The following is a 24478-nucleotide window of genomic DNA, read 5'->3' on the forward strand; positions in this document are numbered from 1 at the left end:
AGAACCAGGGGTCACACACAGTGGTAGGCAATTTAGGACTGAGATGAGGAAACACTTTTTCACCCAGAAAGTTGTGAACCTGTGCAATTCTCTGCCACAGAAGGCAGTGGAGGCCAATTCACTGGATGTTTTCAAGAGAGAGTTAGATTTAGCTCTTAGGGTTAACGGAATCAAGGGATATGGGGAGAAAGCAGGAACAGGGTACTGATTGTGGATGATCGGCCATGATCATATTGACACTAGACAATTGCCTGACCCGCTGAGTTACTCCAGCACTCTTGTGAAACGTCACCTATCCATGTTCTCCACAGGTGCTGCCTGACCCACTGAGTTATGGTGCAGCAGCATCTATGGAGCTAAGGAAATAGGCAACGTTTCGGGCCGAAACCCTTCTGGAAATAGGCAAAGTTTCGGGCCGAAACCCTTCTGGAAATAGGCAACGTTTCGGGCCGAAACCCAGAAGGGTTTCGGCCCGAAACGTTGCCTATTTCCTTAGCTCCATCGATGTTGCTGCACCCGCTGAGTTACTCCAGCACTCTGTGAAACGTCACCTATCTATGTTCTCCACAGATGCTGCCTGACCCGCTGAGTTACTCCAGCACTTTGTTTTTATCTTCTGTTTAAACCAGCGTCTGCAGTTCCTTCCTACACGTTAAACCCTTCTCCCTGGTCTTGTAGTGGGGGGGCAGCAGTCTTTAAACTGTTCTACGTATACAATGATATCTTACTGGGAATGAACGCCTTTCGAATCTTCAGCCTGAAGAAGTCTCTCGACCCGAAACGTCGCCCATTCCTTCTCTCCAGAGATGCTGCTGCCTGTCCCGCTGAGTTACTCCAGCACTCTGTGTCTTTTCACTGTTAGCGCCTCTGGTCTTAGGGTTGTTCTGGGACTTCACCCGCCGGATCTACAGTATAACATTTGGCCTGACAACACCTTGCCTGAGCTGGGAAGAAATTTTTAGTGTCCGACACAGACTGGAATCCAAGAGACTTTGCCATCTTACCACAATACAAGTTTTTGCCCCCCGATAATAACAATGGAATCTAATTAAATGAAGAAAAGAAAAAAAAAAAAAAAAAAAGGATCGCCCGGAAATTTGAGGCAAATAAGAGTCGGACATGCAGACGTCTAGACTGGTCCGTCACCCCCCCAACCCAGCTGGAAGCACCATCACGCCAGACGCCCCGATTACCCCCCCCCCCCCCCCCCCCGACTAAACCTGATGTGTTGCACGCTGCATTGATGTTGGTGACATTAAGTAAAAGCCTTAATATAAACGACACTTATCTTGGAGAGCGAGTCGCATTCTGTCGATGGCAGATTGGTCGATTCTCAAACCTCAGACGACATTTTGCGTATAATCGGCAAGAATCATTCCCTCTTTTCACCCCATACACAGGGTGGTTTAGGATTCCCCTCCCCTCCCCTCCCCCCCCCCCCCCCCCCCCCTCCCCCCTCCCCTGACTATTTGCCAACTAAAATATTTTTTTTTTTCCGTTTTAGATTTCCTGCAAAGACCAGCGGAGGGGGGGGGGGGGGGGGGGGGGGGGGGTGGGGGGGAGCTGCGAGTCCAGGGGGTGTGGGGGGCGAGCGAGAGGGGGGGGTGTTCAATGGTCAGACGGACGTCTCCAGGCTGTGCAGGGGGCTCCCGGGCGGAGAAGAGGCGAGCCGGTGAGCGTCTGAGAGGGGCAGGGAGACGCCGCTGTCGACAGCATTGTTGTTCTGGTTGGGCGAGGGGGAGGGGCTGGGGGGGCTCCCGCAGTTGGCCAGTCCGTTGTTGATCTCCACGTCGGTCTCGTCGATGAGCGGGATGCGAGGCTCGTCGTCGTCCATTTCGAATCCTGGGTGGGTCATGAAGTTGTGGATGGAACTACGCGACTCTGGCTTCTCGATGCCCTCGTACAGCGAGCTACGGAACGCATTCACCACTTTGATCTGCGTGGGGGGTGGGAGAGAAGCCAAAGAACAAAAGGCAAAGTTAGAGAAACTCTCGGCAGAGGAGAAGAGAGATGGGGTTTGGCTTTCGATTAAAAACAACTTTTTTTTTTTTTTTTTTTTTTTTCCCGGGCAAACACGTGTGTGCGTGTGTGTGTGTGTGTGTGTGTGTGTGTGGGCGGGCTGTGACAATGGAGACTTGTACAAATTGCCAATGTTATAGGCGATCAACAAGGCGCAGTGGAAGCTGTAAAAAAAATAAATCATAACACAAGACTGGAAATGTAACTATGACAAATGGAGAGAAATTAAAATTAGTCGTTCAGCCGAAATTTCCCGAATGCAGAACACGGCACGTATGTGGAGGCAATGCCTGGTTCAAATGACAACACACTGTTTTTTTAAAGCAATCTCTAATCCTTCAAGGCTACAACACTTGAAGCAAAATTCTCAGCAATGGCAGAAAGGCAAGAATACAACAGTTTCGGTTTAGTTTATTGTCACGTGTACCGAGGTACAGTGAAAAGCTTTTGTTGCGTGCTAACCAGTCAGCGGAAAGACAATACATGATCACAATCGAGCCATCCACAGTGTACAGATACATGATAAGGGAATAACGTTTAGTGCAAGGTAAAGCCAGCAAAATCCGATCGAGGATAGTCCGAGGGTCTCCAATGAGGTAGATAGTAGTTCAGCACCGCTCTCTGGTTGTGGTAGGATGGTTCAGTTGCCTGATAACAGCCGGGAAGAAACTGTTTCTGAATCTGGAGGTGTCAGCAGGAGGGAGAAGGGAGCTTCCTCGTAAACCCAAATTGGTCTTTGGGACAGTGAGATGGGACAGACAAAAAGAGGTGTGTAGTTTGGTTTAGAGATACAGCATGGAAACCGGCCCTTCGGCCCACCGAGTCCGTGCCGACCATCGATCACCCGTTCACACACTAGTTCTAAGTTATCCCACTTTCTCATCCACTCCCTACAGTCTCCCTAGAGACAATTTACAGAGAGCCGATTAACCTACAACCTTTGGGATAGAATCAGAGTCATACAGGCCCTTCGGCCCAACCTGCCAACACCAACCAACATGCCTCATCTGCACTCGTCGCACCCGCCTGCGTTTGGCCCGTATCCCCCTAAACCTGGATCCTACGGGTGTGGGAGGAAACTCATGTGGCAACGGCGAAGGGAACATGCAAACTTCACACAGGCAGCACCCGAGGTCGGGACTAAACCCGGGTCTTTGGCCTGGAGAGGCAGCAGCTCCACCCGCTGCACCTCTGTGCTGTCCGAGGTGTAAAAGTTGCAGGGCTCTTGGGAGCGGGGAAAATCTGGAGTGGTAGAAATGATTTTGTTTGGACAAGGCAGCAACACTGGCGAATCAGCCATGATCACGTTGAATGGCGGTGCTGGCTCGAAGGGCTGAATGGCCTACTCCTGCACCTATTGTCTATTGTTGGTGCCAGGAATGTATGGCCCGCTGCTTGTAAACATGTTTGCCTCCAAATGCCGGCATAAACGTCAACTGCCTGACAAGAATTTTTTATTCAGACAAAAGGTATATGGACACACTGATCTGTTCTGTAGTCAATGCCTACTATGTTCTGTTGTGCTGAAGCAAAGCAAGAATTTCATTGTCCTATCAGGGACACATGACAATAAACTCACTTGAATCTTGAGGTACAGAAGTGTGAAAACGAACGCACACACACCTCCAGATTCAGGGACAGTTTCTTCCCGGCTGTTATCAGGCAACTGAACCATCCTACCACAACCAGAGAGCAGTCCTGAACTACTATCTACCTCATTGGTGACCCTCGGACTATCCTTGATCGGACTCTGCTGGCTTTACCTTGCACTGAACGTTATTCCCTTATCCTGTATCTGTACACTGTAAACGGGTCGATTGTAATCACATATTGTCTTTCCGTTGACTGGTTTAGCACGCAGCAAAAAGCTTTTCACTGTACCTCGGTACACGTGACAATAAACTCAACTGAAATGAACTGAATCGGGAGGGGGAAAAAGAATCCCCCTGCTTGTCACCAACTTATTCAGTGGAATGGCAAGATGCAGATGGAACATTATCAAACGGCACTCTGGTTTACACACCAGCAAAAGGCAAGGCAATGCGTGGGACATGTGTATGGAACGCAACACGGAATCCCAGGGACATAGATAGGATGAAACTCCACCAGACTTGATTCAGGTGTTGGATTCACTAATAAACTGACACACACACGCACGCACGCACACACACAAATGGCATCAATGATTTGCCCCAAAGCCCAGCAACAACTGAAATGGATGTATGATTGTGAGGATGTCGGTCTCGACACAACTAGCGCCCTCGTCCCTGCCAACCACCGACTGCTGATGCAATATGTCAATGTGAAGGACAAAGACAAAATAAATGACGGCCATTTCGACAAGCAACACAACAGGCGGGGGGGTGGGGGGAACACACACACACAAGGCGTCGATTGTCACCGTGCTGGGTGGGGGTCAGAAGGAGTTATTTTTCACACAGAGGGGGGAGGGGAGGGGAGGGTATTTTTCACACAGGGAGGGGCGACCCTCTTGGTCAAACTGGGCAGATTAAGACATGGGACCTGCTGAGTCAGGCAGCAACACACACACACACACATAACAGCCGGGAAGAAACTGTTTCTGAATCTGGAGGTGTCGGCAGGAGGGAGAAGGGAGCTTCCTCGTAAACCCAAGTTGGTCTTTGGGACAGTGAGATGGGACAGACAAAAAGAGGTGTGTAGTTTGGTTTAGAGATATGGCGGCATAAACGTCAACTGCCTGACAAGAATTCTTTATTCAGACAAAAGGTATATGGTATATGGACACACTGATCTGTTCTGTAGTCAATGCCTACTATGTTCTGTTGTGCTGAAGCAAAGCAAGAATTTCATTGTCCTATCAGGGACACATGACAATAAACTCACTTGAATCTTGAGGTACAGAAGTGTGAAAACGAACGCACACACACCTCCAGATTCAGGGACAGTTTCTTCCCAGCTGTTATCAGGCAATCACACACATGCTGGTGGCCCGGGTGCACATATACATCGGCGCAATATTCCATTCCGTGGTGCGCCAAGCGGGATCAGGGCGAACCTTCGGAGGCTGGTCACACACTGAAGGCTCAGCGGGCCACAACCAATGCGGGCGTTCCGTCCCCGATCCCACCCCCCCTTGCCTTGTGCCTGACGGGGGAACAGCAGTCCCAAGCCAGGCTAACAACCTCAGCAAACTAGAAACATAGACAACAGGTGGAGGAGTAGAGGCCATTCGGCCCTTCGAGCCTGCACCATTCGCCATTCAATATGATCATGGCTGATCATCCAACTCAGTAGTGCAGCAGTAGCCATGGAGTGAAGGAAATAGGCAACGTTTCGGGCCGAATCCCGAAGGGGTTCGGCCCAAAACGTTACCTATTTCCTATGCCCTAGCTTTCATAGAAACATAGACAATAGGTGCAGGAGTAGGCCATTCGGCCCTTCGAGCCTGCACCATTCGCCATTCAATATGATCATGGCTGATCATCCAACTCAGTATCCCATACCTGCCTTCTCTCCATACCCCCTGATCCCTTTAGCCACAAGGGCCACATCTAACTCCCTCTTAAATATAGCCAATGAACTGTGTGGCCTCAACTACCTTCTGTGGCAGAGAATTCCACAGATTCACCACTCTCTGTGAAAAAAAAAATGTTCTTCTCATCTCGGTCCTAAAAGACTTCCCTCTTATCCTTAAACTGTGACCCCTTGTTCTGGACTTCCCCAACATCGGGAACAATCTTCCTGCATCTAGCCTGTCCAACCCCTTAAGAATTTTGTACGTTTCTATAAGATCCCCCCCTCAATCTCCTAAATTCTAGCGAGTACAAGCTGACTAGGTACCATTAGAACGATTTAAGGATTGGGGGGAAGGGGGGGAAGTCAAGGTGCATTTTCTAAGAACAAATCAATAGAAGATCAGCAAAAAAAAGTAAATGTCCATCTCTGCCCGATGTAGATAGAATAACTGTTCAGTTTAGTTTAGAGATACAGCGCGGAAACAGGCCCTTCAGCCCACCGGGTCCGCGCCGACCAGCGATCCCCGCACACTAACACTATCCTACACACACCAGGGACTCTTCTAACAATTACCAAGCCAATTTACATACAAACCTGTACATCTCTGCCTCTGCCTCAGAGGGAGGTGGAGGCCGGTTCTCTGGATGCTTACATAGAAACATAGAAATTAGGTGCAGGAGTAGGCCATTCGGCCCTTCGAGCCTGCACCGCCATTCAATATGATCATGGCTGATCATCCAACTCAGTGTCCTGTACCTGCCTTCTCTCCATACCCCCTGATCCCCTTAGCCACAAGGGCCACATCTAACTCCCTCTTAAATATAGCCAATTAACTGTGGCCTCGACTACCCTCTGTGGCAGAGAGTTCCAGAGATTCACCACTCTCTGGGTGAAAAAAGTTCCCCCTTATCCTTAAACTGTGACCCCTTGTCCTGGACTTCCCCAACATCGGGAACAATCTTCCTGCATCTAGCCTGTCCAACCCCTTAAGAATTTTGTAAGTTTCTATAAGATCCCCTCTCAATCTCCTAAATTCTAGAGAGTATAAACCAAGTCTATCCAGTCCTTCTTCATAAGACAGTCCTGACATCCCAGGAATCAGTCTGGTGAACCTAGGGCTCTTAAAGATAGCGGACGGACTCAGGGGATATGGGGGAGAAGGCAGGAACGGGGTACTGATTGTGGATGATCAGCCATGATCACATTGAATGGCGGTGCTGGCTCGAAGGGCCGAATGGCCTCTACTCCTGCACCTATTGTCTATTGTCTTTTGGAGTGGGGGAGGAAAGTGAAGATCTTGCAGGAAAGCCGTGTAGGTCACGGGGATGAGGTCCAAGCGCCCGTGGTCGGGATCGAAGCCAGCAAGCGCTGTAAGGCAGCAACTCTACCGCTGCGCCTCCGTGCCAAATGAAGGCCAAATTAACGCGCGGCTCAGTCCAACTGCAAACGCATTTGGAACGACAGTTTCTGCACTTCCATAAGATTCCTCTGAGATGAGTCTGTGTGGAATTCTCTGCCACAGAAGGCAGCGGAGGCCAATTCACCAGATGTTTTCACGGGGGAGAGTTGGATTTAGTTCTTAGGGGCTAACGGAATCAATGGGGAAATGGGGAGAAGGCAGGAACGGGGGTAGGGTACTGATTGTGGATGATCAGCCACGATCACAATGAATGGCGGCGCTGGCTCGAAGGGCCGAATGGCCTCCTCCAGCACCACATTTCCACGTTTCTATGTAGGAGTGAGGTAATATCAGTTTAACAACACAGCATCATTTTTTAACCGAACACGGCGCAGATTCTTAAGCTAGGAACCGTTGTTTTGCAAACATGTCCGAGAGTCTAGGCCAGTGGTTCCCAACCCCCCCCATGGCAAATTTCCGGGGTAGACAAAAATGCTGGAGAAACTCAGCGGGTGCAGCAGCATCTACGGAGCGAAGGAAATAGGCGACGTTTCGGGACGAAACCCAAAGGGCGAAGGAAATAGGAAATAGGTAACGTTTCGGGCCGAAACCCGGAAGGGTTTCGTCCCGAAACGTTGCCTATTTCCTTCGCTCCATAGATCAAGTCAAGTCAAGTTTATTTGTCACACACACATACGAGATGTACAGTGAAATGAAAGATGCTGCTGCACCCGCTGAGTTTCTGCAGCACTTTTATCTACCCGGCGAACATTATTCCCCATGCAAGCCCTTAGACCCGTGATTCCCAACCTGGGGGGCAAATGGAAAATTTCAGGGGGGGGGGGGGGGGGGGGGGGGGGGCACAGAACAATGTTGGGATTAAGGGGGCCACAGGTTCAATGAAGCTACCTCCTAGATTTCAGTTCTAATCAATTTAAATCTTTGTAGTTGAAATATTTTTTGATGTTTGTGGAATAGAATAAAAGAGAATATTATGCGCAATTAATCTGCATAATTGTTTATGCAATTATGTTTTTACGGAAGGCATTATAATAGTGAAATACTTTTTTTTTCCGCTCATAATATCAGGAGGTGGGGAAAATTAAAAGTTCCCTAGGGGGGCCATGAGCTAAACAAGGTTGGGAATCACGGATCGAGGGGTCCTATCTTCCCACATCTCACATTTTCTCCCTTTCCTGTTCTTTTTTCTTTTCCTCTATTTTAAAGCTATCATCAAAGACCCCTCACGTAGAAACATAGAAACATAGAAATTAGGTGCAGGAGTAGAGGCCATTCAGCCCTTCGAGCCTGCACCGCCATTCAATATGATCATGGCTGATCATCCAACTCAGTATCCCGTACCTGCCTTCTCTCCATACCCTCTGATCCCTTTAGCCACAAGGGCCACATCTAACTCCCTCTTAAATATAGCCAATGAACTGGGCCTCAACTACCCTCTGTGGCAGAGAGTTCCAGAGATTCACCACTCTCTGTGTGAAAAAAAAGTCCTTCTCATCTCGGTTCTAAAGGATTTCCCCCTTATCCTTAAGCTGTGACCCCTTGTCCTGGACTTCCCCAACATCGGGAACAATCTTCCTGCATCTAGCCTGTCCAACCCCTTAAGAATTTTGTAAGTTTCTATAAGATCCCCTCTCAATCTCCTAAATTCTAGAGAGTATAAACCAAGTCTATCCAGTCTTTCTTCATAAGACAGTCCTGACATCCCAGGATGTTTGCCCTCCTCCCATCAGGGAGGCGGTTACTAGTAGGATGAGGAACAGCTTCTACAACAATATAATTACATTGCTGAACTCGGAGTCCCACCGATAGATTTCTCCGGTCCCTCCATCCCCATTGTTTAATTATTCTGTATTTTTTGATTATTCTGTATCTTCTCTCTTTCTATTTATTTTTTTATTTCTTTATGTACAACTACTACGGACTGACGCAAAACTGCATTTTGTTGTACGGACACATTATTTTTTTATTCAAATCGTTTGCTATGTCGCTCTTCAAGGGAGATGCTAAATGCATTTCGTTGTCTCTGTACTGTACACTGACAATGACAATTAAAATTGAATCTGAATCGGTATTTGCGCAATGACATTAAAGTTGAATTGAATTGAATTGAAAAAGTCAAATCTGAAGCTGTACATTAACTGTATAATTTTACACGCCGATTGTTCTAGATTGTTCTACATTTGCTTGTAATAAATTAAAAAAACAAAAAAGAAATTGTTGTTTGTTTAAAAATTGGTTGTGATTTAGTGGCAGGCGAGATCTGGGATTGAACCCTCATCCCTTTTCTGCCCCTGTCCCACTTAGGAAACCTGAACGGAAACCTCTGGAGACTTTGCGCCCCGCCCAAGGTTTCCGTGCGGTTGCCGGAGGTTGCAGATGGTTGCAGGTGGTTGCAGGTAGTGGAAGCAGGTAGGGAAGACTGACGAAAACCTCCGGGAACCGCACGGAAACCTTGGGTGGGGCGCAAAGTCTCCAGGGGTTTCACTTCGGGGTTTCCTAAGTGGGACAGGGGCCACTACCTCTCCCATCGGAACGGCACTAAAACACGTCAAACGGCCATTTGTCCTCCTGTTAAGACGGGGAGAGATGTACACGGTAAAGGTTGACTCCTTCCCATCCTGAGCCGTGACTGAGCGCAGGAACAAATGTAGATCGCAGGGCTACTGCTATTCAGTGGTTTAATGCCGCCAACTGCTGGAGACCGGAGACGTGAGATGGTTCAGTTAAGGCACTCCTCCAGGCAGGGATTGTGTTTTGGTTTAAAAATGAAAAAGTAAAATTAGTCGATAAGGCAAGTTGGCAAAACAAAAATCTCTCTTTTTCCCTCACAGAGAGAGTTGTGAGTCTGTGGAATTCTCTGCCTCAGAGGCCGTTTCTCTGGATGCTTTCAAGGCAGGGCTCTTAAAGATGGCGGAGTCAGGGGATAGGGGGGAGAAGGCAGGAACGGGGCACTGATTGGGGATGATCAGCCAATGATCACATTGAATGGCGGTGTTGGCTCGAAAGGGCCGAATGGCCTACTCCTGCACCTGTTGTCTGTTGCCCAGTGGACTATGACGTGTGGGAAGGAACTGCAGATGCTGGTTTACAACCGAAGATAGGCGCAAAGTGCTGGAGTAACTCAGAGGGTCAGGCAGCATCTCTGGGGAGACACTCAGCGGGTGAGGCAGCATCTATGGAGCGAAGGAATAGGTGACGTTTCGGGTCGAGGCCCTTAAGGGTGAGGCAGCATCTATGGAGCGAAGGAATAGGTAACGTTTCGGGTCGAGACCCTTATGGGTCTCGACCCGAAACGTCACCTATTCCTTCGCTCCATAGATGCTGCCTCACCCACTGAGTTCCTCCAGCATTTTTGTCCACCTTCGTATATTTTCCAGCATCTGCAGTTCTTTCTTAAACAAACTCTCATCTGGTCTGTCTGTGCAATGGGACACCCACTCATCCCGTGTAGACTTGCGGGGTTTGGGTTTTGAAGAAGACTGTGCCTCAAATGTGTCATAGAAACATAGAAAAATAGAAATTAGGTGCAGGAGTAGGCCATTCGGCCCTTCGAGCCTGCACCGCCATTCAATATGATCATGGCTGATCATCCAACTCAGTATCCCGTACCTGCCTTCTCTCCATACCCCCTGATCCCCTTAGCCACAAGGGCCACATCTAACTCCCTCTTAAATATAGCCAATGAACTGGCCTCAACTACCCTCTGTGGCAGAGAGTTCCAGAGATTCACCACTCTCTGCGTGAAAAAAGTTCTTCTCATCTCTGTTTTAAAGGATTTCCCCTTTATCCTAAGCTGTGACCCCTTGTCCTGGACTTCCCTAACATCGGGAACAATCTTCCTGCATCTAGCCTGTCCAACCCCTTAAGAATTTTGTAAGTTTCTATAAGATCCCCTCTCAATCTTCTAAATTCTAGAGAGTATAAACCAAGTCTATCCAGTCTTTCTTCATAAGACAGTCCTGACATCCCAGGAATCAGTCTGGTGTCGGACTTCTTGACCCGGCAATGTCGCAACCTGCCCCAGTCCTCGCGCCCCTCAAATCACCCGTTCTACTCTAATCAAGGGCCCCCCACCCCCCAACACACCGGAACGTTACCTCAGACGTCTGGAGGAGGGACCCCCAAAGTACAGGTCGTCAGTTTGTGTGTCCATAAGTGACGGGAGCAGAATGAGGTCATTCGACCCATCAAGTCGACTCCGCCATTCAATCATGGCTGATCTATCTCTCCCTCTCCTAACCCCATTCTCCTGCCTTCTCCCCATAACCCCTGACACCCGCACTAATCAAGAATCTATCTATCTCTGCCGTAGAAATATCCACGAACGTGGCAAAGAATTCCACAGATTCACCACCCTCCGACTAAAGAAATTCCCTCTCGTCTCTTTCCTAAAGGAAAGCCCTTTAATTCTGAGGCTGTGTGTGCCCTCTGGTCCTAGACTCTCCCACTAGTGGAAACATCCTCTCCACATCCACTCTATCCGGGTCTTTGGCCCAACTCACCCTACTAACCAAGTTGCACATCTACCAAGTCCATCGACCCATAGTTGACCCAGATCCCTCTCAACATTTCCTATCCATGTACCCATCCAAATGTCCCTTCAATGTCTTTATGGTGCCTGCCTCAACTGCTCGTTCCATATATGCAACACCCTCTGAGTGGAAAAGTTGACCATCAAGTTTCCCTATTAACAGAAACCCAATCAGTTGCACTCTCCTATGCTGGTGGGATCTCTCCCCAACTCAGCCCATCGAGTCTACTCCGCCATTCACTCATGGCTGATCTATCTCTCCCTCCCAACCCCATTCTCCTGCCTTCTCCCCGTAACCCCCCGACTCCCTCCCCATCATTAACGCAAACCTACTTCCGTCTCCAAAGCAAAAAAAAAAAAATATCCGACAAAGTCTTCATAGCACGTCACACATGCCGACTAAATTGGAGATTGCTGGCGTTACCTTGTACTAAAAGTTATTCCCTTATCATAGAGTCATAGAGTGATACAGCATGGAAACAGGCCCTTTGGCCCAACGTGCCCAGACCAGCCAACAATGTCCCAGGTGCACTAGTCCCACCTGCCCGCGTTTGGTCCATATCCCTCCAAACCTGTCCTATCCGTAACAATCTGTACACTACTCTTACCCGAAGTAACGAGCGGTCCTGATCTACTATTTACCTCTTTGGTGACCCTGGGACTATCTTTGATCGGACTTTGCTGGCTTTACCTTGCGCTAAACGCCATTCCCTCACCATGTATCTGTACACTGGACTGTAATCACGTATTGTCTTTCCGCTGACACCAGCTTTTCACTGTACCTCGGTACACGTGACAATAAGCTGAACTGAACTCAAACCGAGAGGTGGATCTCATTTCGGGTCGAGACCTTTCTTCTGTTAAAGTCAAGCTGGCTGAGTCCACGTGACAATAAACTAAACTGCAAACAGATCGGAAAAGGGGGGGGGGGGGGGGGGGGGGAGAGGGGGGAACAGCTCCAGAGTGACTATATGGCTTAGAATTCCAGACAACATCCATGCTCTACGACCTGGAGGTGAAGCACACATGGAAGACAAGGACGAGAGATACGGTCTCTACAGGAAGGCACCGCCACATACACTGGACATACGATTCACAGACGCCATCCTCGGGCTGGAATAGAGGGATTAGTCTCCGCTGGGCGGGGGGGGGGAGGTTGGTTCCCAGCGATGAGCTGCCACGGGTTGCGAATGGATAAATATGCGTCACAAATAAGCTGGTAGCGTTCCGTAATCATCATCGTTCGAGAAGATTGAACGCCCACCTCTGACTGGGTTTAGTTTAGTTTCAGTTTCAGTTTGCCTGGCTTGGTTTCGTTTAGAGATACAGCGGAGGAAACAGGCCTCCCACCCACCAAGCCCACCGCAAACACTCGGCCCGCTAGTTCGACACTATCCCGCTTTTAGTGGCAATTTAGACAGGGCCAAATGATTGAAAGATACAGCATGGAAACAGGCCCTTCGGCCCGCTGAGTCCGTCCGCATCACAGGGAGAACGTGCAAACTCCGTACAGACAGCACCCGTAGTCGGGATCGAACCCGGGTCTCTGGCGTTGTGAGGCAGCAGCTCTACCCGCTGCGCCACCGTGCTGTGATTACTGGAATTACAATCTCTGATGCACTGGCACAAATCTGATCTAGCATTGGTTGTCTAAACTTCTGAAGAAGGATCCCAACCAAAATATCGTCTATCCACGTTACCCAGAGATGCTGCCTGTCCCGCTGAGTTACTCCAGCACTCTGTGTCTTTTTATGCAGTAAAACCGTTTAGAAGGACGTCTGCAGAAAGGAACTGCAGATGCTGGTTTACAACCAAGATAGACACAGAGTCCTGGAGTAACTCAGCGGGACTGGCAGCATCTCTGGAGAGAAGGAGTGGGAGACGTTTCGGGTCGAGACCCTTCTTCAGACTGAGGATATAACACTGGACAAAGGTGCAGTTACCAGCTGTGTATAAATGTATATTGTGGCAATCCCAGCGCTGCATGAAGTGACCTGACCTCATCTCTGACAAACTCTGGACTTTGTGTTTCATGGATGACAATAACATGTTGTGGCTGAATTAGAGGTGGCAACAGGTAGCAACTGATTGTCACTGCACTGGCCAACCATGTCAGCGGTGTGTGTGTGTGTGTGTGTGTGTACATGTGCTTGTGCATGCGAGCATATGCATGTGTGCATACTAGCATGTGCACGCTTGCATGCGTGTGCGTGCATGTGATTGTGTCCACATGTAGGTGCATGCACATGCATGTGTGTGCATTTGCATGTTGCGTGTGTGTGCATGCATGTTGCGTGTGTGCGCGTGCATGTGTGCCTGCGTGTGTATGTGTGTGTGCATTTGCATGTATACATGTGTGCCTGAGTGTGCGCACGTGCGTGTGCGTTGACGTGCGTGTGCGTGTGTGCGTGGACGTGCGTGTGTGCGTGCATGTGTGCGTGGACGTGTGTGTGTACATGCATGCCTGAGTGTGCATGTGTGCGTGCACGTGCGTGTGTGCCTGCCTGTGCATGCATGAGTGCATGTGCGTGTGCATGTGTGTGTGCATGTGACCCCTACATCTCCCACCAACACATCATAGCTGGAGCAACACAATCCTCATTACGCACCACTGCAGCGATCACCGCACACTCACCGCTGGGTGTTGGGACTTTGGGGAACTGCCGTGGCTGGGAGACACAGTGGGGATACAACAGAGCTGGGGATCAGGCTGGAGGGCAAGAGGGGAGGTTGAATTTCAACAATGAGCTTCTAGTACCAGCAGGCCACTTCAATGGGCCGAACGGCCTCCTCCTGCACCTGCTTCCCAATAATACAGGAGCACTAAAAGCAAATTGCTCTGTGAGGCAAAGTGCACCATCTATGAGGATTTTACGGTGGAGTTTTGGGGAACAAACGGCTCCCTAAATGTGGCCAAAGGTCGATAGGTTTGCAAGGATTAAACTGTCTCTAATGCACGAAGGTTCGTGATATAACTAGACAAAAACGCTGGAGAAACTCAGCGGGTGAGGCAGCATCTATGGAGCGAAGGAATAGGTGACGTTTCGGGTCGAGACCCTTCCGGGTCTCGACCCGAAACGTCACCTATTCCTTCGCTCCATAGATGCTGCCTCACCCTTAAGGGTCTCGACTGATGTGGGGTGGGGGTGGGAAGGAGAAAGGAAGAGGCGGAGACAGTGGGCTGTGTGGGGGAGCTGGGGAGGGGAGGGGAAGGAGGGAGAAAGCAGGGACTACCTGAAATTGGAGAAGTCAATGTTCAATGTTCATACCCCTGGGGTGTAAACTACCCAAGCGGAATATGAGGTGCTGCTCCTCCAATTTGTGCGGTGGGACACACTCTGCCCATGCAGGAGACCCAGGACAGAAAGGTCGGATTGGGAATGGGAGGGGGAGTTGAAGCGCTGAGCCACCAGGAGATCAGGTTGGTTATTGCGGACCGAGCGGAGGTGTTGGGCGAAACGATCGCCAAGCCTGGGATTATTAACCTCAACAGGCGAACTCGTGCTAAACCTCTCAGCTTAAATGTCTATAAAATTGCAATTTAATCTGGAAAAGAAAGGTTATGGCGTCATTGTGATGTCCGCGGTCTTAGTTCATTCAATGCATTGTGGAAAGGTCACGGCACCTCGTAAAACAGGCATGTAATGGTATGTAACAGGCATGTGATGTAACCACATTCAATAGTCGCTGCTGCCCTAGTTTGAGGGTCTTTTTTAAGAGAAGTAAGAGTGACTCACACCCCTCTCTTATCTGAAACGCGTCACTCCCCTGTGGAAGAAGGAAATCGCGTTTAGATGCGGCGACCTTTGAACTCAAAACAGGAACGAAAAAAAGGCTGAAATGAGAACATTCAGAAACTAAAAAGGGAAAAAAAGGATAGTTTAAAGGGTTAAAGTGCATGGGACAGAGATGGTTTTAAATATCATGCAGTTTGTTAAGAAACCAGCACTCACGCCCCACTGTGGTGGAAGTAGCAGTAGTAGAATTGCCCGTAGAAAGGACTACATGGGTTGGGGTAGAAAGTGTTTTTACATCATGATGCTGGCTGACTATAGAGGGCTGACGGCGCAGCACTCCCTGTAACGAGGGTCCACCTTGGAAGGTGTTGACAACGCCCATCTGTAAAGAACCAGAGAATAAAACAGCTTTGCTCCACATTGCAGAGAGAGAGAGAGAGAGAGAGAGAGGGGGAGGGGGGGGGGAGAGAGGGGGAGGGGGGAGAGAGAGACAGAGGGACGGAAGGAGAGGTAGGGAGGGAGAGGAAGAGAGGAGGGAGAGAGGGGGAGGGGAGAGAGAGGGGGAGAGAGTGATGGGAGAGAGAGAGGGGGGAAAGGGGATAGAGAGAGAGGGGGAGAGAGGGGGTGAGAGAGAGGGGGAGAGAGAGGGAGGGAGAGAGGGAGAGAGAGAGGGAGAGACAGGGGGGGGGGGGGAGAGGGGGGGAGAGGAGAGGGAGAAGGGGGGGGAGGGGAGGGGGGGGAGAGGAGGGGTAGGGGAGAGAGAGGGGGGGAGAGGGGGGGGAGGAGAGAGGAGGAGGGGGAGGGGAGAGGGGGGGGGTGGTGGGGGGAGAGACAGACGGGTGAGAGAGAGGAGGAGGGAAAGGGGGTTTGAGAGAGGGGAGGGGAGGAGGAGAGAGACGGAGGAGGGAGGGGGGAGTGATGGAGAGAAAAAGCAGGTTGGGGGGGGGGAGGGGGAGAGAGACATGGGGAATGGCGGGGAGGGGCAGGTGAAGGAAGAGAGGGGAAGTGGGGGGAGGGAGACATGAGGAGGAGGGGAGGTGCAGAGACTCGGGAGGGGAGGGGGGGGGGTGGGGGAGGGGTTGAGAGTCGGAGGAAAGAAGAGGAGGCAGCCAGAGAGAAGTGGAGGGGGGGGGGGGATTGGGGGGGGGAGAGGAACGGTCCGATAGAGACAACAGGAGTGAGAGGGAGGGGGTAGAGTTAGAGTGGGGAAGAGCAAAAAGGGGGGGTGTCGAGAGAGCAGGAGGTGTTTGGGTGAAAACAGCAGGTGGGTTGGAGAGGGGTGGGTGTGGAAGGGAGTCAGGGGCCAGACAGAGAGACAAGGAATAGATGGGGGGGGGGGGAGGGAAGGGGGGGGGGGTGTAGACAGGAGCGAGACAGAGAATGGAAAAAAAAACCAACAACAAAGGGGTGAATGTGAAAGGAGAGAATGGAGGGAGAGAGAGAGAGAGAGAGTGTGGGCAAAATGGAAAATAGAATAGAAAGCAAAACATTTTTGAAATGAAATAGAGTCCCAGTCATTGCGGAAAATACCAATCACCCCCACAGCAAGAATAAAAACAGCAAACGGGTAAAGGCAACATGGAGACTATGTGAAGAGAGAGGGAAAGACAGAAGAACAGGATTCCAGGAGGATATCTTTGACCAGGTGGACAACAGTTTGTATCTAGAGGCAGGACCGGTGACTTTACCTGGAGGATGGACCTTCTATATCAATACTGACTTATTTAAAACAAAACAAGACATCAGCGGGTGCAGCAGCATCTATGGAGCGAAGGAAATAGGCAACGTTTCGGGCCGAAACCCTTACGGGTTTCGGCCCGAAACGTTGCCTATTTCCTTCGCTCCATAGATGCTGCTGCACCCGCTGAGTTTCTCCAGCTTTTCTGTGTAACCTTCGATTCTCCAGCATCTGCAGTTCCCTCTTAAAAACAAGACATCAGTTGTGCGAACGACATTGGCAAAGAGGGGAGGGGGGAGGGGGGGGGGGGGGGGGGGATGGCAGCCTTTGGGGGGGTGAGGGGCAAGTGGTCTCGAGCTTCCTTTCGAGCCTCCAGTGTCGGGCGGGTGGCCCCACTGCTGTGTGATGTCAGCATACCTGAGTCTGGATTCTATTCAGGCCTCTGAACCAGAGGATCTGCCCCCGTCGCAGCTCCATCTCGGCGTGGTCAATCTCATCGTTGTCCTCCATCAGCTCGCCCTCCGGAATGTCGTCCTTGGTCGTGCCGTGACCGGCCTCCTTCAGGAACTTCAGACGGCTGGTGGGGATCGAGGAGATCAGCTGTAGAGGGAGGGGGAAGGAGGAATGTTCAACGTGGGGAATTCAAGGTGGGCTCATAGCACCAGTGGCAACATTGTAACAATAGACAATAGGTGCAGGAGTAGAGGCCTTTCGGCCCTTCGAGCCAGCACCAGCACCAGCACCGCCATTCAATGTGATCATGGCTGATCATCCCCAATCAGTACCCCGTTCCTGCCTTCTCCCCCCGACTCCGCTATCTTTAAGAGCCCTCTCTAGCTCTCTCTTGAAAGCATCCAGAGAACCGGCCTCCACCGCCCTCTGAGGCAGAGAATTCCACAGGCTCACCACTCTCTGTGAGAAAAAGTGTCTCCTCGTCTCCGTTCTAAATGGCTTACTCCTTATTCTTAAACTGTGTGGCAACGTTGTAACATGGCACTATTGGTGAAACCAAGCGCAGGATCGGCGATCGTTTCGCCAACACCTCCGCACAGTTCGCATTAACCAACCCGATCTCCCGGTGGCTCGGCACTTCAACTCCCCCTCCCATTCCCAATCCGACCTCTCTGTCCTGGGCCTCCTCCATGGCCAGAGTGAGCACCACCGGATATTGGAGGAGCAGCACCTCATATTCCGCTTGGGCAGTCTGCACCCTAGCGGCATAAACATTGACTTCTCCAATTTCCGGTAGCCCTTGCTGTCTCCTCCCCTTCTCAGCTCTCCCTCAGCCCTCGGGCTCCTCCTTTTCCTTTCTCCTTTCTTCTCCTCACCCCCCTCCCCCCACCCTACATCAGTCTGAAGAAGGGTTTCGACCCGAAACGTTGCCTATTTCCTTCGCTCCATGCAAAGAGTTGAACAATCTCCACTATAGGAAATAGGCAAAGTTTCGGGCCGAAACCCGGAAGGGTTTCGGCCCGAAACGTTGCCTATTTCCTTCGCTCCATAGATGCTGCTGCACCCGCTGAGTTTCTCCAGCATTTTTGTCTACCTTCGATTATCCAGCATCTGCAGTTCCTTCTTAAACACCAGGTGGCAACATTGTACCAGGTGGCAACATTGTACCAGGTGGCAACATTGTACCAGGGGCAACATTGTACCAGGTGGCAACATTGTACCAGGTGGCAACATTGTAACATTGTATCAGGGGCAACATTGTACCAGGGGGCAACATTGTACCAGGGGCAACATTGTACCAGGGGCCACATTGTACCAGGTGGCAACATTGTACCAGGTGGCAACATTGTACCAGGTGGCAACATTGTACCAGGGGCAACATTGTACCAGGGGCAACATTGTACCAGGGGCAACATTGTACTAGGGGCAACATTGTACCAGGTGGCAACATTGTACCAGGGGGCAACATTGTACCAGGGGCAACATTGTACCAGGGGCAACATTGTACTAGGTGGCAACATTGTACCAGGGGGCAACATTGTACCAGGGGGCAACATTGTACCAGGGGCAACATTGTAACATTGTACCAGGGGCAACATTGTACCAGGGGCAACATTGTACCAGGTGGCAACATTGTACCAGGGGGGCACATTGTACATTGTACCAGGGGCAACATTATACCAGGTGCAACATTGTACCAGGGGGCAACATTGTACCAGGGGGCAACATTGTACCAGGTGCAACATTGTACCAGGGGGCAACATTGTACCAGGGGCAACATTGTACCAGGGGCAACATTGTACCAGGGGCAACATTGTACCAGGTGGCAAACATTGTACCAGGGGGCAACATTGTACCAGGGGGCAACATTGTACCAGGTGCAACATTGTACCAGGGGGCAACATTGTACCAGGGGCAACATTGTACCAGGGGGCAACATTGTACCAGGTGCAACATTGTACCAGGTGCAACATTGTACCAGGGGACAACATTGTACCAGGGGGCAACATTGCAACATTGCACCAGGGGGCAACATTGTACCAGGAGAAACATTGCAACATTGTACCAGGGGGCAACATTGTACCAGGGGCAACATTGCAACATTGTACCAGGGGCAACATTGCAACATTGTACCAGGTGGCAACATTGTACCAGGGGCAACATTGTACCAGGGGGGCAACATTGTACCAGGTGGTAACATTGTACCAGGGGCAACATTGTACCAGGTGGCAACATTGTAACATGGCACCAGGTGTTAACGCTGTAGAAGATAAACAGTTGAACTAACCTGTCCCCACAATAGCTCTCCGACTCCAATGAAGACGCACCACAGCCACTGGTGCAGAGTTAGTCCCGTGCAGCTGAAGGGCTTCCCACCAAGCTCCACAATGACGATCTGTAGCAACGACAAAAGGAAAACATTAGACGGCCATTTGATGGAGGAGTGTCTTAGTCACAGAGTGATAGTGATACAGCGTGGAAACAGACCCTTCAGTTCCAACTTGCCCACGGCGACCAACAATGTCCCAGCTACACTAGTCCCACCTGCCCGCGTTTGGCCCAGATCCCTCCAAACCTGTCCTCTCCGTGTACCTGTCTAACTGTCTCTTAAATCTGTTTCACCTGCCGTTCCTCCCCACACACCTGCCGGCCCTCCCTACATTGTACCAGACCTGGAGTATTGCGTACAGTTTTGGTCTCCAAATCTGAGGAAGGACATTACTGCCATAGAGGGAGCACAGAGACGGTTCACCAGACTGATTCCTGGGATGTCAGGACTGTCTTATGAAGAAAGACTGGATAGACTTGGTTTTATACTCTCTAGAATTTAGAAGATTGAGAGGGGATCTTATAGAAACTTACAAAATTCTTAAGGGGTTGGACAGGCTAGATGCAGGAAGATTGTTCCCGATGTTGGGGAAGTCCAGGACAAGGGGTCACAGCTTAAGGATAAGGGGGAAATCCTTTAAAACCGAGATGAGAAGAAACTTTTTTCACACAGAGAGTGGTGAATCTCTGGAACTCTCTGCCACAGAGGGTAGTCGAGGCCACAGTTCATTGGCTATATTTAAGAGGGGGTTAGATGTGGCCCTTGTGGCTAAGGGGATCAGGGGGTATGGAGAGAAGGCAGGTACGGGATACTGAGTTGGATGATCAGCCATGATCATATTGAATGGCGGTGCAGGCTCGAAGGGCCGAATGGCCTACTCCTGCACCTATTGTCTATGTTTCTGCATTTCGTTGTCTCTGTACTGTACACTGACAATGGCAATAAATTGAATCATTTCATTTCATTTCATTTCATTTCTATGAAAGCTAGGGCATAGGAAATAGGTAACTAGGGCATAGGAAATAGGTAACGTTTCGGGCCGAACCCCTTCGGGATTCGGCCCGAAACGTTGCCTATTTCCTTCGCTCCATAGCTACTGCTGCACTACTGAGTTGGATGATCAGCCATGATCATATTGAATGGCGGTGCAGGCTCGAAGGGCCGAATGGCCTCTACTCCTGCACCTAATTTCTATGTTTCTATGTTTACACACCTGCCGTTCCTCCCCACACACCTAATGGCAACACCGTACCTGGATGAGAAACGTTCCCACCACAATGCTGCAGAAAATCGGGTTTCGGAAGATCGCCTCAAACACGTTGCGTTCCCCGTGGATTTTGCGGGCGTTGATCTCGTTGAAGAGCTGCATCATCACGAAGGTGTTGAAGACGATGGTGTAATGTTCCGACGGGGGCGAGTGAAGGGGGCTGTCCCGCCCATTGTCAATGTCGAAAATCTTCTCGCCTGCCCGGGAAACAAAATGCTGTAAGTTAACGTCCGCGAGAAACGCGGTGGTGGGTCTAACGCACGAGGATCGACCGCCAACCAGTTCCGACCGATCTCGGCGCGCAAAATCATGATGGGGAATAAATCAGGTAGGTTTCTCCAGCCATGCCCCCTGAGACCACGTCTGGAGTATTGCGTACAGTTTTGGTCTCCTAATTTGAGGAAGGACATCCTTGTGATTGAGGCAGTGCAGCGTAGGTTCACCAGGTTGAACCCTGGGATGGCGGGACTGTCATATGAGGAAAGATTGAAAAGACTAGGCTTGTATTCACTGGAGTTTTGAAGGATGAGGGGAGATCTTATAGAAACATATAACATTATAAAAGGACTGGACAAGCTAGATGCAGGAAAAATGTTCTGGGCGAGTCCAGAACCAGGGGCCACAGACTTAGAATAAAGGGGAGGTCATTTAAGACTGAGGTGAGGAAAAACGTTTTCACCCAGAGAGTTGTGAATGTATGGAATTCCCTGCCACAGAGGGCAGTGGAGGCCAAGTCACTGGATGGATTTAAGAGAGAGTTAGATAGAGCTCTAGGGGCTAGTGGAGTCAAGGGATATGGGGAGAAGGTAGGCAAGGGTTATTGATAGGGGACGATCAGCCATGATCACAATGAATGGCCTCCTCCTGCACCTATTTTCTATGTTTCTATGACCCGCTGAGTTACTCCAGCATTTTGTGTTTATCTTTGTTATAAAGCAGCATCTGCAGTTCCTCGTGTGTCTAACATACGTAATGGGAGAAGGCAGGAGAATGGGGTTAGGAGGGTGAGATAGAACAGCTATGATTGAATGACGGAGTAGACTTGATGGGCTGAATGGCCTAATTCTACTCCTATCACTTATGACCTTATACCGGGAGGTGGTAGAGTTACTGCCTCACAGCCCCAGAGATCTGAATTCAATCCTGACTACGGGTGCTGTCTGTACGGAGTTTGCACGTTCTCCCCGTGACCTGCGTGGGTTTTCTCCGAGACCTTTGGTTTCCTCCAAAGACGTGCAGGCTTGAAGGTTAATTGGCTTGGTGAAAATGTAAATTGTACCTAGTATATGTAGGATAGTGTTAGTGTGCGGGGATCGCTGGTCGGCACGGACTCGGTGGGCCGAAGGGCCTGTTTCCGTGCTATATCTCTAAACTAAATTAAATTTCTCAGAACCACAGTGGAAAGACCCTGCAGGTGGAATCAAACCTTTCTTCTTGCATTGAATTGTTACCAAATCATGAGAGGAATAGATCGGGTAGACGCACTGAAGCTCTTGCCCAGAGTAGGTGAATCGAGGACCAGAGGACACAGGTTTACGGTGAAGGGGAAAAGATTTAATAGGAATCTGAGGGGAATCTTATTACGTAAAAGAATATGTGTGTTATGATTGTGTTTATAATTTGGTTGTTTTGTTGTTTGTCTTTTGCACAAAAGTCCGCGAGCATTGCCACTTTCACTGCACATCTCGTATGTGTATGTGACAAATAAACTTGACTTGACTTGACTTGACTTGGTAACCTTCTCACACAGAAGGTGGTGGGTGTATGGAACGAGCTGCTGGGGGAGGTAGTTGAGGCTGGGACTATCGCAATGTTTAAGAAACAGTTAGACAGGTACATGGACAAGTCAGGTATGGAGGGATATGGACCAAACGCAGGCAGGTGGGACTAGTGTAGCTGGGACATGTTGGCCGGTGTGGGCAAGATGGGCCGAAGGGCCTGTTTCCATGCTGTATCACTCCGTGACTCTGTGAGTGGGGAAACTGCGGGCAAGGTGGCAGGAGGCTCAACGTGATGGTGACAGGGAGGGTGTTAATGCCACCATCGCCCCATGCACAAACGGGCACTGTAGATATCGGGGGTTATGGGGAGAAGGCAGGAGTATGGGGTTGAGTGGGAAAGATAGATCAGCCACGATTCAATGGCAGAGTAGACGTGATGGGCCGAATAATTCTGCTCCTAGAACCTTTGAGCCATCTACCCAGTCACGGTGCCAATTCTTTTGTACAAGGTTCATTCCCGGGATGGCGGGACTGTCATACGCTGAGAGAATGGAGCGGCTGGGCTTGTACACGCTGGAGTACTGTTCATTACGAGGTGGCCAATCGGAACACGGCGCGGGTCCACCACACACACCCCAAAGACGTGCAGGATCGTAGCTCAGTTGGCCCCATGGAAATTATCCCGAGTGCATGGGATAGAAGTAGTGTATTGGTGAGCACTGTTTGGCCCGGACTCGGTGGGATAAAGGGCCCCGGATACTATCAAGAGAGAGCTAGACAGAGCTCTTAAAGATAGCGGAGTCAAGGGATATGGGGAGAAGGCAGGAACGGGGAACCGAATGTGGACGATCAGCCATTCCCAGTGAACGGCGGTGCTGTCTCGAAGGGCCGAATGGCCTCCTCCTGCACCCATCGTCTATCGTCAGTTTTGTCATCCGTGCAATTAATAAAAACATAAATAAATAATTACCAGTTAAAAATTATCATCTCAAAAATAGAACTAAAACAGACATGAGAAGAAGGAGTAAGCCATTTAGAACGGAGACGAGGAAACACTTTTTCTCACAGAGAGCGGTGAGTCTGTGGAATTCTCTGATGCAGTGCCGGAGTAGTGGTGGATGGGCAAGGTTTCTCTGGGGAAATCCTTTCCCTTAGAGAGATAGATAGGGCTGGTTGAGTTATAGCCTGAGAGAGAGTCAGGGATATGAATTCAATCCTGACTACGGGTGCTGTCTAATACGGAGTTTGCACGTTCTCCCAGTGACCTGCGTGGGTTTTCTCCGAGACCTTTGGTTTCCTCCAAAGACGTGCAGGCTTGAAGGTTAATTGGCTTGGTGAAAATGTAAATTGTTCCTAGTGTGTGTAGGATAGTGTTAGTGTGCGGGGATCGCTGGTCGGCACGGACTCAGTGGAACGAAGGGCCTGTTTCCGTGCTATATCTCTAAACTAAATTAAATTTCTCAGAACCACAGTGGAAAGACCCTGCAGGTGGAATCAAACCTTTCTTCTTGCATTGAATTGTTACCAAATCATGAGAGGAATAGATCGGGTAGACGCACTGAAGCTCTTGCCCAGAGTAGGGGAATCGAGGACCAGAGGGCACAGGTTTATGGTGACGGGGGAAAAGATTTAATAGGAATCTGAGGGGAATCTTATTATGTAAAAGAATATGTGTGTTATGATTGTGTTTATAATTTGGTTGTTTTGTTGTTTGTCTTTTGCACAAAAGTCCGCGAGCATTGCCACTTTCATTTCACTGCACATCTCGTATGTGTATGTGACAAATAAACTTGGCTTGACTTGGTAACCTTCTCACACAGAGGGC

The 24478-nt window shown here is 50.0% G+C and overlaps 1 protein-coding gene across 1 annotated transcript in view; it reads right to left on the bottom strand.

The window, feature by feature from the left end:
* Nucleotides 1-1571: 1571 nt before the first annotated feature.
* Nucleotides 1572-24478, bottom strand: part of LOC129708921 (plasma membrane calcium-transporting ATPase 1-like) — a 203098-nt gene continuing 180191 nt past the window's right edge. Inside the window, exons 19-23 of the mRNA XM_055654990.1 lie at nucleotides 20918-21129; nucleotides 19624-19731; nucleotides 17301-17483; nucleotides 15474-15587; nucleotides 1572-1936 (exon numbers count right to left, since the gene is read on the bottom strand). Coding sequence (XP_055510965.1) covers nucleotides 1616-1936; nucleotides 15474-15587; nucleotides 17301-17483; nucleotides 19624-19731; nucleotides 20918-21129 — 938 coding nt within the window. The 3' untranslated portion in view covers nucleotides 1572-1615. The remainder of the gene's footprint in view (nucleotides 1937-15473; nucleotides 15588-17300; nucleotides 17484-19623; nucleotides 19732-20917; nucleotides 21130-24478) is intronic.

Source organism: Leucoraja erinacea, chromosome 24, assembly GCF_028641065.1.
Source record: "Leucoraja erinacea ecotype New England chromosome 24, Leri_hhj_1, whole genome shotgun sequence".
Lineage (NCBI taxonomy): Eukaryota > Metazoa > Chordata > Chondrichthyes > Rajiformes > Rajidae > Leucoraja > Leucoraja erinaceus.